General features: G+C 37.9%; 1 protein-coding gene across 17 annotated transcripts in view; it reads right to left on the bottom strand.

Annotated features, from left to right (window-relative positions):
- Positions 1–16,980, bottom strand: part of PCDH15 (protocadherin related 15) — an 813,949-nt gene that overhangs the window by 320,380 nt on the left and 476,589 nt on the right. For all 17 annotated transcript variants that reach the window (XM_021696071.1, XM_021696072.1, XM_044916450.1 and 14 more), the window contains one exon: positions 16,393–16,542. In XM_021696071.1, the coding sequence (XP_021551746.1) occupies positions 16,393–16,542 (150 nt within the window). The remainder of the gene's footprint in view (positions 1–16,392; positions 16,543–16,980) is intronic.

Genomic DNA, 16,980 nt, shown 5'->3' with positions numbered 1-16,980 from the left:
CACCTGTCGCCCTATAATTTTTATTAGACAAAGAGAGGATGCCTAATATGAAATTTAGGGTCTTATAAAATGAATATATTTGCACAGTAGTGATATAAAGCCATATGTAATTTTCCTTTGATAAAAATAAACTATAATCCATGACTTATATTTGATTCATGAAAATATTCACTTAAATTAGTTCAGTAAAAAGAAAAAAAAGAAGTATTTTCTTCCTGTTAATACAGTGCCTTTATTTTATTTAATTCATCGGTTTCCTTTCAATTCATCATAGGAATCCCTATTTTCAACATTCTGTCCCTTACTTTATATTATACATGTGGTCTCATCTCTACTCCTGACTGAAACTGTTCTTTGAAAGTGGCAAAGAGGGGCATTGAGAAGGTAGGACTTCTGGTTCTGGTGGTGTGAGAAGGCTGGAAAATTCTTTTCTGAAAAAGCAAAAATCTAAGCAAAATGTGGGGTGCCTGGATGGCTCAGTCAGTTGAGCATTGGACTCTTGATTTCAGCTCAGGTCATGATACTGGGGTCCTGAAATCCAGCCCCATGTTGTAGGCTCTGCGTTCAGCATGGGGTCAGCTTGCGATTCTCTCTCTCTCCCTCTGCCCCTCTTCTGCTCATGCTTGCTTGCTCTCTCTCTCTCAAATAAATATTTTTAAAAAATCTAAGTAAAATGATCAAAAACACCATTTGGGGCTCTAAGACTCCACTGAAGTGGACAAACTGAGACATTACTCACAAAAAACAGTTGCAACATTAGGTAAGAAAAGCAGGAGTCAGTGGCCTTGTTTGGACATCACTGGATACCCCTGACAGCCCAAGTACACTTGACACACGTTATAAAAGTAGGGCTGGTCATGAAAAGCAGCAGGCTTGCTTTAAGAGAGGGCAGAGCGAGTTTGGTGTGGAGTTAGTAAAGAAGCACAGTGGGGACTGAATGTGGAACATTCAATACAAGTTGTAGAGCTGCTGTCTCAGCTGTTGTAAGCAAAGAGGCCAGAAATTCAGCAGAAAAAGAGAGAAAATGAGAGCCCAGTAGAAGGGCTGGATAGGCTCTCCGCACGTCTCTGAAACTACTCCCACACATGGAGGAGCCCTGGGGAATGTTTATGCCAAGAGGAAGTCTTGGGCCTTGCCTGAGCTTCCTGTGCTCACCCCAACCCATGTTCAGGTCAACGGGCAGAGGGTGCAAGAAGCCTTATGGGCTTAGGTGTTTGTGCAAATCACTGGCTGACATGAAGCCACACAGAAATGAAGAATCAAAGCAAAAATCATGCAGAGACATTAGGAACCACACACTTAAGAGAAATATGTTCAGGGGATGAAGTCCAGATATGTTATTAAAAAAAAGTCCTCAGAGTCAATATCAAAATCCAGAGGTACTATAGTGTTTAAACAAACTGAGTAATTAAAAAATAAATCTAGAGATTGTTAAAGAAAAGATTTTTCTGACACTTGCTAAAATGGTAAGGAAGGTACAGTTCAGGACCTTTGTGGTAGGTGTCAGGACTATCACAATAGGTGGGGGAGAGGGGGGCTCAACTGAGCTCCAAAGAGCTGAGGATTTACAGCCAATGAGCAGAGTGGATGGAAAATTATTAGAAGACATCAAGGGTAGGGGGCTTGTTAAACCAACTTAACAGGATTTTCGCAGAAGGCAGGCCAGGGTACTCAGATATCAGGGTAGGTGATGAGCAATTTTCAGCCAAATTGCCAAAAGACGAAGAAGATGTTAAGAGCAGCAAAAATACTCATTTCATAAAAGGACACAATGTATCATTTGTGGCTGACTTCTTATTACAAACAATAGAGGCTGGTAGACAGAGGAATGACATATTCCAAAGTACTGGGATGAAAAACAACCCACTATTGACCAGGGATAATATATCTGGTGAAATAATCCTTCAAACTAAAGGTAAAATAAAGACATTCAATCACTTTACATAATACATCATATTAATACAACAAAGGACAGAACCACATGATAATCTCAATAAATACAGAAAAAGCAGTTGATAAAACTGAATGTCTATGGAAAATGAAGATTCAGCAAACTAGAAACAGGGGGAAATGTCTTCAACCTGAAAAACCATCCATAGAACAACCAACAACTTGCGTTATACTTAACAACAAGGGCTGAGTGCCTTTCCATCAGATCAGGAACAGGAAAAGGATGCTCTCAGCATTTTACTCCACTTTGTACTGGATTTTCAAGACAGTGCAACAAAATACATAAAAGAACAACAACAACAAAAGGCATCGGGTTGGTAAGATGAAGTAAAACTATACTTATTTGAAGAAGATATGATTTTCTATGTAAAAATGCTAAGTAATCCACAAGAAACTATAAGAACTAGCCAATGATTGCCAAGGTTAAACAAAATCTGTTGTATTTTACTATATTAGCGGTGAACAATCCAAAAATAAAAATATTTCCATCCACAGTAGCTTAAAAAATGACAAAATAACTAGGAATAAATTTAGCAAAATAGGTGCAAAATGTACATACCAAAATCCACAACATTGCTGAGATAAATTTAAAAGCATGTTGGAAAGACAGTCCATGTCCATGGATTGAAAGATGCAGTACTGTTAAGATGGAAATTCTCCACAATATACTTGATTTGTAAATTCAATAGCGCCTCTACCAAGATCCTTATCAAGCCTTTTTAGTAGAATTTGTCAAGTTAATCCTAAAATTTATATGGAAAAAGAAAGGACCTAGAATAGCCACAGCAATTTTAGAAGAGAAAAATAATTTTAAAAAAAGACACTATCTGATTTTGAAACATACTATCATTCTACAGTAATCAAGAAAATGTGGTTTTGGCATAAACTATACACAAAAGGAACAGAAGTCCAGAAATAACCTCTTCTGTTTACAGCTAACTGATTTTCAACAAAGATACCAAGGTAATTCAACGGGGAAAAGATCATTTCTATGGTAAAAACTGCTGAGACAATTAGACATTTCTGTGCAAAAGGTAAAAAATAAAAATAAAAATGAACTGAGACTTTTATTTTAATAGCATTCAAAGTGGATCCCCCCGTACAATGTAAAAGCTAAAACTATGAATCTCGCAGAAGATAAAACAAGAGAAAATCTTCATGAACTTAGGTTGGTAAACATTTCTTAAATATGACATCAAAGCATGATACACAAAAAGAAAAAAATGATAAACTGAACTTTCTCAAAATTAAAAGCTTTAGCTCTTCCAAAACCACTACTAAGAATATGAGAGACAAAACATAGATTGTAAGAAAATATTTGCTAATCATATATCTGATAATGGACTTGCATTTGCAATTTACAAAGAAGAATTACAAGTCAGTACTAAGAATACAAACATTACAAATTTAAAAAAATGGGCAGAAGATTTGAACATTTTATCAAAGATGGAAAAATTGCTAATGAGCACATGAAAAGATTTCAAAATCACTAGTCTTTGGGGAAATGCCAATTAAAATCACAATGAAATATGGCAAGGTACCTGCTATAATGGGCTTGATAAAGAAACTGACAATAGCAAGTGTCAGTAATGACGTGGACATGTAAAGGGTACAGGCATTTTGGAAAGGAGTTTGGCAGTTTCTTGAAAAGGTAAGTATATTCCTCTCATACGACTCAGCAGTTCTACTCCTAGGTGTCTCCAGATACACCCAATGGAAATAAAAAATACGTGTGCATAGAAAGGCATACAGAACATTCCTAGCTACATTATTCATATTTTCCAAAACTGGAAATAGTACAAATGTCTATCAGTTAGGTAACAGATAAAATGTGCTGTTTTTATGCAATGAATACTATTGAGTAATTCAAAGAAACATATATAGGACTGAGTCTTTCTACTGCATAGATGGCTAAACACAGTCATACTGTTTCTGCTGCTAAATACAGTAGTACTGAGTCACACTAAGTGAAAGAAGCCAGGCCAAAAGAAAAATAAAAGGCTACATGTTGTATATTACCAAATTTTTGCAATTTTTATGGACAAAAAGCAGAACTGGTTTCCTAGAGGAAAGGTTCCTATTTACACAGGGAACCATTCTGGGTGATGATGAGGTTTGGACTTGGATTGTGGTAATTGTTACACAGCTGTTACTAAAAGAATCACCGAAACGTACACTGATGATAAATGTGTATTAGGACATGTAAATTGTGCTCAGCAATGCTGTTAAAAATTACAAAGAAAATTCAATCCACATATAGGATCTTTATCCATTTTGCCTTTCTACGCATTGACGGGATACCATTCAGGCCGGCCAGAACCGCTGTAATTGTTCATTCGTTGTTTTTGTGACTTGGTCCATTTTTCTCTCTCCTTTCTCCCTTCCAACACACGTTCCAAAGTTTAGGTCTTGGTTGTATTTATAAACAAGTTTTCCGTCTTTCTCTTTTAAACCTCTGTGTCCTGCTGTTCTCTCAGGTAGTTGACTATTCGCTCCATGTTACTCCACGACATCTTTTTAAACCTACTCCTTCTCCCTGGGAATGAAACAGAAGGGAAATTTCTGGAAAGCAAGGAAGCACATCAGCCTTATGGAAGAAAAATGGAGTATAATCAGCAAATCCCACTTTGGAAGGATGGGTCTGTGTTAAGAAAAGTCATAAAAAGGAAAAAGGTGAAAATGTGGAATATGGAATGGGAATACGCAAAGATTGCAAGGGAGGATGTCTTCTGTGAGAACATCGTCATAGAGAACATTTCAGAGAACCTTTCTGATGTGATACTGAGTCATGGCTAGTGCAAGAGGAGGCCACAGCCTTTGGCTTTTGTGTGAAGCCAAGGTATAAGGCCTACCTGGGATCACTTGGAAATGTAGTTTTCCATGATACCTTTGGTGAGGTTTGGACATATTAGGGGTCAACACTGTGTTGCCTCATGAGAGACAAATGCCTATTGCATTAAAATGATGCCCAGAAGCTCATGTCAGTGAAAATGTATACCTAGGGGATGGAGTACGGTTAGGACGCTAAAGCAGATGAAACCCAGAGTTGACTGAGAGATAGTCTCTAATGCCTACCCTGGTAATGGAAAATGTATGATACGTGAGAACAACCTGGTTTTGTTGGGAAAGCTGATATAATAACATGGCATTATTAATTGTGTTGTGTTAAACATTCAATCTCTTGGCCTCAGGTGTATGATGCAATAAAGGATTTCTTGTTCATTTATGCAGTTGATAAAAATGAAGCCTGAGTGGATATTGATCGCTTGGATAGAAAGATTATTTGGGAAGGCAACCTAGAACTCACCAGCTAGGTAATAACCATGGGGACAGATTTGTTGGAGGAAGAATTTAATTTACGTTGGAAAAACTTACATACACAGTTCAATGTCTCCATCAGCACTAATAAAAAGGTGTAAGTAATAGAAGATGAAGGAAAGAAATAATCTTTAAAATGTTAAAGAAATATCAGACAACTTACTTAGGAAAAGGTATGGTTGGAAATGTATTTCACAGAGGAAATTCCAATTCCTTACTGGATAAAAGATATTCAGGTGTTTACCAATGTTTTGGTAAGTCTGCTTTTATGCACTATGTATTATAGAAGTTGCTGTAACAAAACTTTCAGGAAGATGCCTTCCCTGTATGTATCAAGGGGATAATATATCCCGAGTGCAGATGATTTAGAAGAAATTAGAAGTTGTATTTAGAGGTCATAAGACTTCCACTATGTTCTTGCCATAAAAGTTATGTTGTTGCCTACCCTGTATCCTCACTTGAAGCTAAATAAACTTGGTGCTTCAGAGGCCTATTGGTTCTCAGTCTGAACCTAAGACCACTCCTGCTGATCAAGCAAACTGGGCAATGCATAAATTACTTATGTCCAGATTATACTCTCTGCAGCCTTAATGTGAGCTGGCGATGCTTTGAAAAAAAAGCTTACAGGGCTACTCGTCACCCCTCTTCTGTTCAGCATGTCCTAGACTAATCCAAGATGGCAGCCACCTCAGCAGAGCAGGTGTTTAGCAAAGGGATCTTCCAGATGTATGATTCATTAATGATACCATAATCATTAATTTTTTATGGATCATTCAAAGTATTGTTACTGGAGATGGGGCTCTCATTTAGGCATTCCTCTGCCTGATAAAAAGCTCAAGAATAAAGCAGCAACAAGGTGACCGTTGAAAGTGTTTATATTGCTTGAGAATTTGGAGAGTTAGCTCCTTTTCTGCGGCAACTTCATAATCCTCTTGTAGGGTTTCACTGAGTCTCATTACTCAGACTCGGAGACTGTAAACTGGAACCTTAAATGCTTTCAAGCGGCTACGCTCTCTCACGCTTGGCTTCTACCCTCATTACCTCCGAGAAAGAGTTCCTCAAAGTTGGCTTCGAAGAAATGCCATTGCCCAGGACTTAACTCATCAATTTAAAGACCTCGTCTTAAATACTTCTTCAAGAAACCTTACATTGTCTACAATGCCCAATCTGAATTACTCTGCTGTGCAGGATATGCCTTTAATTGAGAGGTAAACTGATACATTTATTCAGACCTTAATTTGTGCCAGATGCCGCGTTCTAACGCGTAGAAGATACTGACAGAATATTTTCTGTCAGCTTGTGGTCTAGAAGAGGAGACAGGAAAGAAACTATCTTTAATAGATGTGCTAGTAGAGAAGGATAAGAAGACTACAAAGTCCAGAAATGCCTGTAATGCCTTCATTTTTATCAACTTTATCTTCTTCTCTTGGAAGGAGAAACCAAGGCATTCTTGACATAGTAAAAGAAAGGCAAATCTCTCACCATTTCGTTCCTCCCCTGTCCAACAGCATTCAGAGTGGTGTCTCTAATGCCCCATGAAATACCATGCCTTTGGTTGTACCCATCCACCTCCAATAACCTTGCCTGTCTGAGCACTTATTATCCTGATAGGTTCATGGAGTTCTCATTAGCAATGAAGCCTTCCCGGCTATTCAAGCCCTACCGAACCATCCTCCCCATTCATGTTCAATGAACTCTCATTGTATTCTTAGTCTGTTCCATGTAATTAAAAAAAATAATAAATCAATAATGGTTTGTGATATTTTCTGATTATTTCACTGTGAATAAGGATCATCTCTTAAAATATATATGAAGCTTCTCAAGGGTTAGCACTGCATCTTTTTCATCCTATTTTTCAGAGCCTCTAGTTTAGCATCACATACATAAAAATGTATGCACATTAAGTTGTAATTTGTCTAAGAATATACATATATGGCATATGTTTGTAATATGCATGTATGTTCGGGCTTTCTCAGTGGTGTTTTGCTTGTTTTATTGGCCAAACTGAATGAGCAAGTTTACTAGGCTTCCAAGAAATTCCTAATTCTCTATTTGGAATATTGGCTTTTTTTCTAAGATTCTCTGTCTGTGAAACATCTCAATATGGAAGCATTTTTCTTTTACTCAAATGACTATGCTTTGACATTTTAACATAATTTACTGCAAGAGGGAGTTGAGAGGGAAACAGATTTTTTTTTTTTCTGAAAAGCAAACAAACCTTGGTGATACACAGAAAAGGAAAAAATGTATAAAATGTATTACACATTTTGTTTCTTTTAGTTTCTTCTGGTTTCTAAATTTCAAGCCAATTATTTAGTAAACCAGCAATATCTACAACTGTAATGATGAGTAAGAATATTGTCAAAATTAAAAATGTAAAATGTAGATGATATTAAAAGCAACCATACACAATTAAAAGCTTTATAAAAATGCATGCATTTAAGCATCAATTACTGAAATTGACCATGGAGGGCTTTTACTGTGACAATCCAAAACATGCTAGATATATAAAAGCAAATGAACTTAACTGCCTTTACAAATACACTTCCTGAGAAAAGCTGGGTTTCTAAATATATCAGGAAAGGGGGATGGTGATTGAAAAATAATATAAAAGCCAAATGCGAGAATTATTTTTTACCTATACAAGTTCAAAATGCAGATGTTTGTGATCACTGTATTGATATCATTAATATTTTCCCCAAGTTTATCAAATGGGAAAGCTTAATCTACACAACACAACTCTTAAGGTCTTAAGAGCAATTTAGATGTTAAAAAATTTTGTAGTGTTTAATTGGATGATATGAGCCATAGTTATCATCATCAAAAAATAAAACCATTATATGCCTTTCTCCCCTACTACCCTAGTAATTACTGAAGGTCAGAAATTAAATGTTAGTCGTTTCTTTATTCCTTATGATTCGCACAGCGCTAAGCACTTCACTCAGCACAGTGAATGATTTTCAAATAAGTGTTATTCACTTTTACTTCTCCAAAAACATGTGAATGCTTTCTCATTACATTTTTTTTAGTCAGATTGTTCAGCCTCTCAAGAGCCTTCATTGGAGAGATTCTTCTGGATAATCAAGCTAGGAAGTATGATGTCCTAGGGATACGAATGCACCCACAGTTTAGCTGAGTAATTTCTAAATCACTTTAACCTGAAACATGGGTAATTTCCCAACACTCATACATAAATTAAAGAACACGTCTTTCACCTGTACCCATTAGTTCCTTTATCCATTTGTTCATTAAACAAAAATTTATAAAAGGTTTACTATGGACCAAGTGCTCTGCCTGATGTTATATACAGACAGCAGTAAAACGAGAGAAAATGGAGAAACCGACAGAGTCTACACATCATTTGAGCTTACTTGAGCTTATTAACTAATAGGAGAAACAGATCATTAAAATTATAATAAATTTGGAAATATGCCATGAAGGCAGAATCAGCCTGCCCTGGGATAATAGAGGGAGGATAATTTGGGAAAGGAGTCCCGGAAGGCTTCCTTGAAGAAGTGACATGTAAATTGAGATCTTAACGATGAAAAGCATGTGAATAAAATTTGACACATTAAAAGAGCAAGAGAAAGGTAGTTGGCGAGAAGGAAATTGGAGAGACATCAGCAGAGGGGTCATGCAGGATAGTGACTGGGCTTTATTCTGATAGCTGTGGAAAATCACTGAAGGCATCAGCAGGAAAATAACTGCTTTGCTCTCAAATTTACAAGAGTCCAGTGGGTGCTGCATCAACATGATGGGGAGAGGGGATACACCCAGAGCCCAGAGGAGCGCACTGTTGGGTCCCAGGAAGAGTTGATGGCAGCTTGCAGAAGATGATGGCAGTGGAAAGAGACTGGAGTAGATGCATTTGGTTGGTGCATAAGGAGAAATCAGTAGGACTTGGTAATTGATTGAGAGGAGGGAGTGAGACTGTGTCAGGAATAACTCTGGTTTCCCAACCTGAGTGACAACATGGAAAGTGGTGCTTTCTCACAAGCAGGGAGTGTCTTCCACATGTACAAAATGCAGACGGTGTAACAGAGTCTCAGATTCAACGCAACTGAGTAACCCATAGGATTTGAGGTATTTGTTTTAATTCTAATGCAAGTGGGTTCGGGTAAGAAATTTTATGGTCTTTGGTAAAATTAAATTGTTTAAAGTATCAAAAATAAATGAAAATTGTGTACGAATATAAAAATATGCTTACATTTCAATAAGGTTTGCTCATCAAATCATTATCTGGGATTTGCTGAAATACTAAATTCCGCCAAGACTTTACATAAATATAACCCTCCCTCAAACTTGAGTCATGATATCACAAACCCAAACACACATGCACACACATTTACCACAGAGAACATTCTCATTATTTCACATAAAATAGTTGAAAGGCATTAAAATACTACATGGGCTTATCCAATTTTGTTTAAAATGCTGGAAATCATAAAAAATAATTTCAATATATACTTTTATATGTAGTGTTTATGTGTCCTCCACAGAGTACTAACTAATACACATGACACATAAGGATATACCCAGATAAGACAGTAAAGGTCATTAATAATCGTAAATGCTTTATACAATCCATGAGGACGGTTCAATAATAATAATAGCTAGATAACATTTATACACAACATATTTGCAAAGTGCACGTGTGTTAGTTTATAGAACTAATTTAATAATCAGAACACCTTTGTGAAGCTGGTACTATAGTTATCACCTTTTCAAAGAGTAAAAAACCTTGGTACAGATGACTAAGCTTTTTGTCGAGAGTCACGTAAGGGCACAAGTGGCAGAACGGTACACAAAGTCTTTCGTCTTTAACTTGGATTCAACATCAACTCTGCCACTTACAAACTTTGTGATTTGCGACTGATCATTTACCCGTGTGTTAACTCAAATTCTTTATAAAATGAGGCTGGGGACAAGAAATATTTTCAAAGTCATTTCCAGCTGTACTATTCAGGTACCTGTAACTCAGCCTAAGTAAGAGAAATATGTCAGTGTCGAGTGTCTTCTGTCTGAAGAGAAGGAAAGGCACGGCTTCGGAGTTAGGGAGGGGGCCGGGGGTGACAGTTTGTCTATGACGGAATTTGTCTATCCTTAAGCCAAACAGAACGCATTTCTAGAACGAGACTCTTTCTGCACTGACTGAAAAAGCACTGGGGGCACAAATTCCATGGCTATTTGGTGAACCCCCACCATGGTGAAGTGATTGTGCCGAACACTAGTGGTTAGGTATCGTTAAGAGTTCCTGTCCTAGGGCGCCTGGGTGGCTCAGATGGTTAAGCGTCTGCCTTCGGCTCAGGTCATGATCCCAGGGTCCTGGGATTGAGTCCCACGTTGGGCTCTCTGCTCCTTGGGAGCCTGCTTCTCCCTCTGCCTCTCTCTCTCTCTCTCTCTGTCTCTCATGAATGAATAAATAAAATCTTAAAAAAAAAAAAAAAGAGAGTTCCTGTCCTAGAGGAATTTTCAGGTCTGCAGGGTAGATAGACACATAAGAGCTAAGTGTCATGCAGGGCACAGTAAATCGCGTGGGGGTAAGAGCTGCTAGCTGGGCATGTGGGAAGAGGGCGGAAGGAACCATCAATTCAGACTTGCTAGGAAAATAAAGGCTTTATTGAAAAAGTCACGTTTGAGCTGTGTGTTAAAGAATGAAAAAAAAAAAGATATAGTTTGGATCAAGCTTTGAAACTTGAGAGAGATGTCAATAGGCTCAGAATGGGAAGGGATAGTCCATGCTGAAGTCAAACAGAAGGAACCAAATAAAACCCTCTATACGATCTCAAAGTCGATTACATGGAGGGATGTAGCAGGAGATGAGACAGAAGTATGTGAGGCATTACAGGAACGTTCTTGATGGCATGTGTGGAGATTGGGCTCTTCCTGAGGTAGGGAAGACCTGTCCTGATTCATGTTGCAGATTAAGTACCTGTGGGGCATCTGCGGAAACGGGGTTACCAGTCAGCATTCACTCTCATAGCCTAATCCCCGGCAGGCCATAGACGCGGAAAGGGTAATAATGACAGATCCCTTTTGAAACAGCAGTGTTAGCATCTGGACAGTCACCTGCATGCAGGCAGGGGAAGGGCGGGAATGAGAAACAGGACTCTGAGGTTGCTGCTAAGCCTGTGTTATCTTAGATTAGTGGTGCCCTTCACAAGGTAATGGCCTCCAATGGAGACAGGGTGTGGGTGTCTGAGTCCGTGTGTGTTTCTGTATTAGATGAAAGATAGCAGATTAGCTAATTTATCTTGGAGTATGTCCAGTCCGAAGGGCCTACCCAAAACCTGCACTCCCCCGTACAACAGATCCTTGGAATGCCAGCCGGATGTTCAGGTCGCCACAGGGCATTTAACTGTGGGAGACATGATTATACATCGTGGTAATGACTCAGAACGTGGGAATTCATGAAAGAGAGCACTGCATATTGATTTCTGGAGAATGTTAATATTTAAAGAATGAGAAGTGAACAAGGACCCAACAACAAAGTCTCTTAGTCACCAAGGAGGTGGGATGAGAACCAGTTTTCCATAAAATGGGAAAGACAAGAGTTTTACCGGATAAAGGAGTGAGAAATGCTTTCATGTTTGACAATTAAAGACAGACTTACCAGATTTATGATTTTGTATGATTCTCATGGTATGATGTGAGAGAAATAACAGAATAATTAATAATGAGGGGGTTATAAATTAATAAATTCTGGAAATGTATCCATCAATCCAAGTGCCTGACTATATGAGAGTGGGACAGCAGCAAGAGGTCTTACCCAGGAGGAGAGTTTAGACCAGGGCAGGGGTTTATAGATGGACAAGAAAGAGTCAGTCTCTCGCTCTCTCTGTCAAATAAATAAATAAATAAATAAATAAATAAATAAATAAATAAATCTTAAAAAAAATAAAAATTAAAAAAAAAAGAGTCAGGAGAGAGGAGGACATTGCTGTAGTGAAAGAAAGGGAACAAAACAGAGTAAGAGTAGAGCACAGGTGAAGGTGGGTTAGGGGAGGTTAAAGCAACAAAGAGAGGTAAGAAGTGGGACAGAAGATAGGAACTGAAGAACAAGAAAAATGGAAGGAGGTGAGGTAAGAATCGAAGGACTCTGCTCCATATGAGACTCTGTCTTCATGAATTAGGAATTTCGATTTTCCGAGGTATGGAATCTTGTTAAGGGTAAAGATGAGTTTTCTCAAAACTGGCCATATATTAGAGCTGCTTTGTTTTGTTAGGTGAACTCTCTCAAAGGGGCTCTACGGTGAGTGGCCAGATGGCTGAAATAAAACTATGTCAGGGTGGAGTTGAGGCCTCCCTATTTTCAAAGGCTGCTTGGGGAAATCTCTCTATTCAATTAGGATCAAGAACAGTGATTTATGAAAGCTGTAAGAGTTTAGGAATAGCATCTATCGAGTGTGGACTGGATAGGTAACCACTGATAGGAAAATCTACATCTTCAAAATATTAAAATTTTCTCTCAAAATCTGTATCTTCAATACCAGGCAATTGGTTTTTCGAGAAAACCAGCCATGTGTGAAACGAGACCTAGGACAACAGAGCATGACATCCATGAGTGTCACCGTGTAGGATTTCATCGATGGCCTACAAGACGGTCTTTCTTGCAAAAAATCATTCTCACTCACACCAGTAATTTCCCCCTAAACACAAGATATGCTAATAATCTGATTATACTTCATTTCCAGTTATAAAGGACGCAGATGCTGTTTTGGGGTAGTGCTCTTCCAGATGTGGCTCACAAACCACTCTGTTCCTATTTATAACATTCAGGCATAGGAGATATAAAGTCAGAGGACCAATTTATAACAGAATTGCTAATAAGGATCTGGTTCCTCGCATCTTTATGACCAACCTATGCACTGCTTAAGGCTCCCCCTAACAAGAAGGGGGTAGACTCAAATAGTCGAGTATGCACTTACATCAGGCCAAGAAAGTCTCATGGCCACATTGAAGATGATAGATTAAAAACGATCTGATTAAAATATACTTAAAATCTAGGGATGCCTGGGTGGCTCAGCCAGTTAAGTGTCTGCCTTTGGCCCAGGTCATGATCTCAGGGTCCTGGGATTGAGTCCCACATTGGGCTCCTTGCTCAGCAGGGAATCTGCTTCTCCCTCTGCCCCTTCCCCTGCTTGTGCTCTTTCTCTTTCTCTCTCTGACAAATAAATAAATAAAATAAAAATAAAATATACTTAAGATCTGTTATCTAAGGTGCTCTCTGATGAAGAGTGCTCACTGTCCCCTTGGCTTCTAATATTCTCACTGTTTCTGACATAAGAATACTAACCAAATGTAAACTAGTTGATCTTGGGGTCAGCGGGGAAAGGCAGGCTGGTGAGGGGCTGGGGTGCACGCAGCACAGAACCTATTCTGCGACTCTTACAAGGCAGGTGCAGGCCACAGTTCTAATCAGTTTGCTTTATTTACAAACCTTTCTCTCAAGAGGAAATCTATTTCCTTTTATTTCTAGGCCCCTGGAGGATGTTTTAGAGTCATACCATTCTGTTACCACATAGTGGGAATAACATTTAAAATACTAATTATAAGGTTTCATTTCTTGGTGCTTAAATAATTTTAAAAATAGAGCCACATAGACGCAAACAATATTCTATCTTCATAATCTGCGTGGTTCTGGGAGATATATAAAATATGAATCTTTAAAAGCAAGAAAAGATCTATTTTATAAAGAAGTACATAAGGGAAATGAACTTTTGCAGCCTGCAAATGCCAGAAATAAGCTTTTGATCCCCTCAGGCAAACATTTTTTGAGATACGGTTCCACCACATAATTGCTATGGTTTTCTTAGTTACACTTTCCAGTTCCCTGCTGGTTTTTTTTAATATATATATATGTGTGTGTATATATATATATATGTGTGTGTGTGTGTGTGTGTGTATATATATATATATATATATATATAAACTTGCTCTTATTTTCAATTATGTTATTATAGAGATGAGAATCAGGTCTAATTAAATAAGAACATGACAACGATTGTCATTCCTTGATCTGTATAAACTGTAATTTTGCTGCGTTTGTAGTAAGTGCCTCGGTAAAGATAAATGTCACTCTCCAGGTCTGCCAATTGACTAGAAATAAAGACCAGTGCATTTATACCTTCCCATTCATTCATATCCACTTGTCTGTAAGTCTCCCTCTGTCACCCCTGAGAAAACATTTATTAAGCATCTACTATACTGAGCATCTACTGTAGGCTAGGCACTGTGGGTATAGATGTTATGGATGCAGAAATAAACTAATCAGAGTTCTGTTCTCAAGACAAATGGTTGAAAGGGCGGCTTTCATCAATAGGAGACATTCACAAGCAAGACAGGAATGAAATGTATCTGGCTTTCCCCCCCGATACCAAGTATAGCCAAGGGTATTCACACATGCAAGCACGTACAGGTGAATTTCCAGCCTTTCCAAAATTTTTTATGACCTTATCTAATGATATAAATTAATTGCTATGTAATATGTAATTTAGTAATAATTGGGAGCTATTCAAATACTCCAAAAAGTATATAGAATCATGGCTTTCCTGGATCTGAAGCTCTACAAGCAATACATACTTTACTGATATTAGAAAAACGAACCCCACGAGTTTCAGTTGCCCAGCTATGGAAAGATCACTGATGTAGATTATCCTCTAAATCTGAGAGTCAGACTCAATAATTCTAAGTAACGCTCAGGTCAGGAAAGCGGATGTGAAATCTTGGTTGTCTGTATTTCTAAGACTCCCTGGAAAATTCTGCAGTACAGCTAGTTTGGAAAGTACTAGATTCAATTCTCCAGATTTCTAAAAACCCTCAAGGATGAATATTATGACTTATCTATGACTCATACTCAAAATACAAAAAAAAAAAAACAACCCATATTTTGAGATAACTTGTAATTAATTTAAATGCAGTAAGTACACAGTTAATAATAAAAATAAGACAAATCAATGAGAAGGATTTTGCCCAATATCTGTGTTTTCAAAGACACCGTTTACTATGTAATTCTAATTTTCTCTGTTGTAATGATTCCGTTTTTTTTTAGAGATTTTATTTATTTATTTGAGAGAGAGAATGAGAGAGAGAGAGAGAGCACATGAGGGGGGTTGGTCAGAGGGAGAAGCAGACTCCCTGCTGAGCAGGGAGCCCGACGCGGGACTCGATCCCGGGACTCCAGGATCATGACCTGAGCCGAAGGCAGTTGCTCAATCAACTGAGCCACCCAGGTGCCCAAGTAATGATTCCGTTTTATGTCCAGGTATCCACTAACAGTTTTATCCACCAGTTTATTAAGGCAGTCTTCTGTCTTTATCGTCAAGGGAAATTTAACCCATATTTGCAGAAGTTCAAAATAATTTGAAGTTTTCAACTATATGTCTAATACCTGAAACTTAAGTGTTTTAAGTATATTATTATATTAACTATTTAAATATATTCATAGCATTAAATTTTTAAAAATCAATTATAAACTGGTCAAATAGCTATGTTTACATTTAATAACTAGTTAATTCCACTTTAGAGTGAATATAAATGGGGCACCTGGGTGGCTCAGTCAGTTAAGTGTCTGCCGTCAGCTCAGGTCGTGATCCCAGGGTCCTGGGAACGAGTCCCACGCTGGGCTGCCTGCTCAGGGGGGAGTCTGCTCCTCCCTCTGCCCCTCACTCTGTACTCTCCCCGCCCCCAAATAAATAAATAAAATCTTTAAAAAATAAAGTGCATACAGATACCTTTTTATTTAAAAAGTAAACATAAATCTTGGGGCGCCAGGGTGGCTCAGTTGGTTAAGCGACTGCCTTCGGCTCAGGTCATGATCCCGGAGTCCCGGGATCGAGTCCCACGTCAGGCTCCCTGCTCAGCAGGGAGTCTGCTTCTCCCTCTGACCCTCCTCCCTCTCATGCTCTCTGTCTCTCATTCTCTCTCTCGCAAATAAATAAAATCTTAAAAAAAAAAATTAAAAAAAAAGTAAACATAAATCTAAAGCTTTTTAAGCTAAAGTTATGTCATATCATGAGTCTGAAGTTCATTTTCATTTCTTCAGCAGTTTCTTAACCTAGGCATTGCATAATGCCCATGGAAGTAACTGCTTTGTGTAAATCCTCATACCATACGGGGAGTTACCTGAATGACACTGTCGCCGGGGCTCATGTCTGTATACAGATAGACATTGTAGGATATTTCAGGGAAGGTTGGAGTGTTATCATTTGCATCCATCACCCGAATATTGACAATAACTGGCTCACTCTCTTGCACACCATCGAATGCCGTTATCTTTGGGGATAGAAAAATACATGTAACAGAAAAGTCATGCAAACGTAAGCAGTACAGAATTCACTCTCATGATTTAAGATGTTTCTTATATATAATTTCAGTTTTAAATGGGTGCCAAAATGTTTTGTTGATAAAAGGAAATAAACCTGCAATAGTACATATAAGCAAAGTATTTTAATGTGCTAAGAAGCAATTACAGAGATTTCTGTTTTATTTTTAATATATTTCAATTCCAAGCACATTTTAAATAAGCAGACATGTAAAATGTCTTAGAGGCTTGGAGTGAGCCAGTAACATTGCTGATTCTTAGGAGTTAACTACTACTTAATTTTTTTAAAAAAATAGGAAGTTATTCTTCACTTTTCCATATTTTGTATACAATGCCATAGATGCTTTTATAGACAACATACTTAGATCACACAAGAAAGTAGGTGCCCT

This window comes from Neomonachus schauinslandi, chromosome 6 (assembly GCF_002201575.2).
Source record: "Neomonachus schauinslandi chromosome 6, ASM220157v2, whole genome shotgun sequence".
Classification (NCBI taxonomy): Eukaryota; Metazoa; Chordata; class Mammalia; order Carnivora; family Phocidae; genus Neomonachus; species Neomonachus schauinslandi.
The sequence above is the reverse complement of the archived record's forward strand: the minus strand, read 5'-3'. Positions and strand labels throughout refer to the sequence as shown.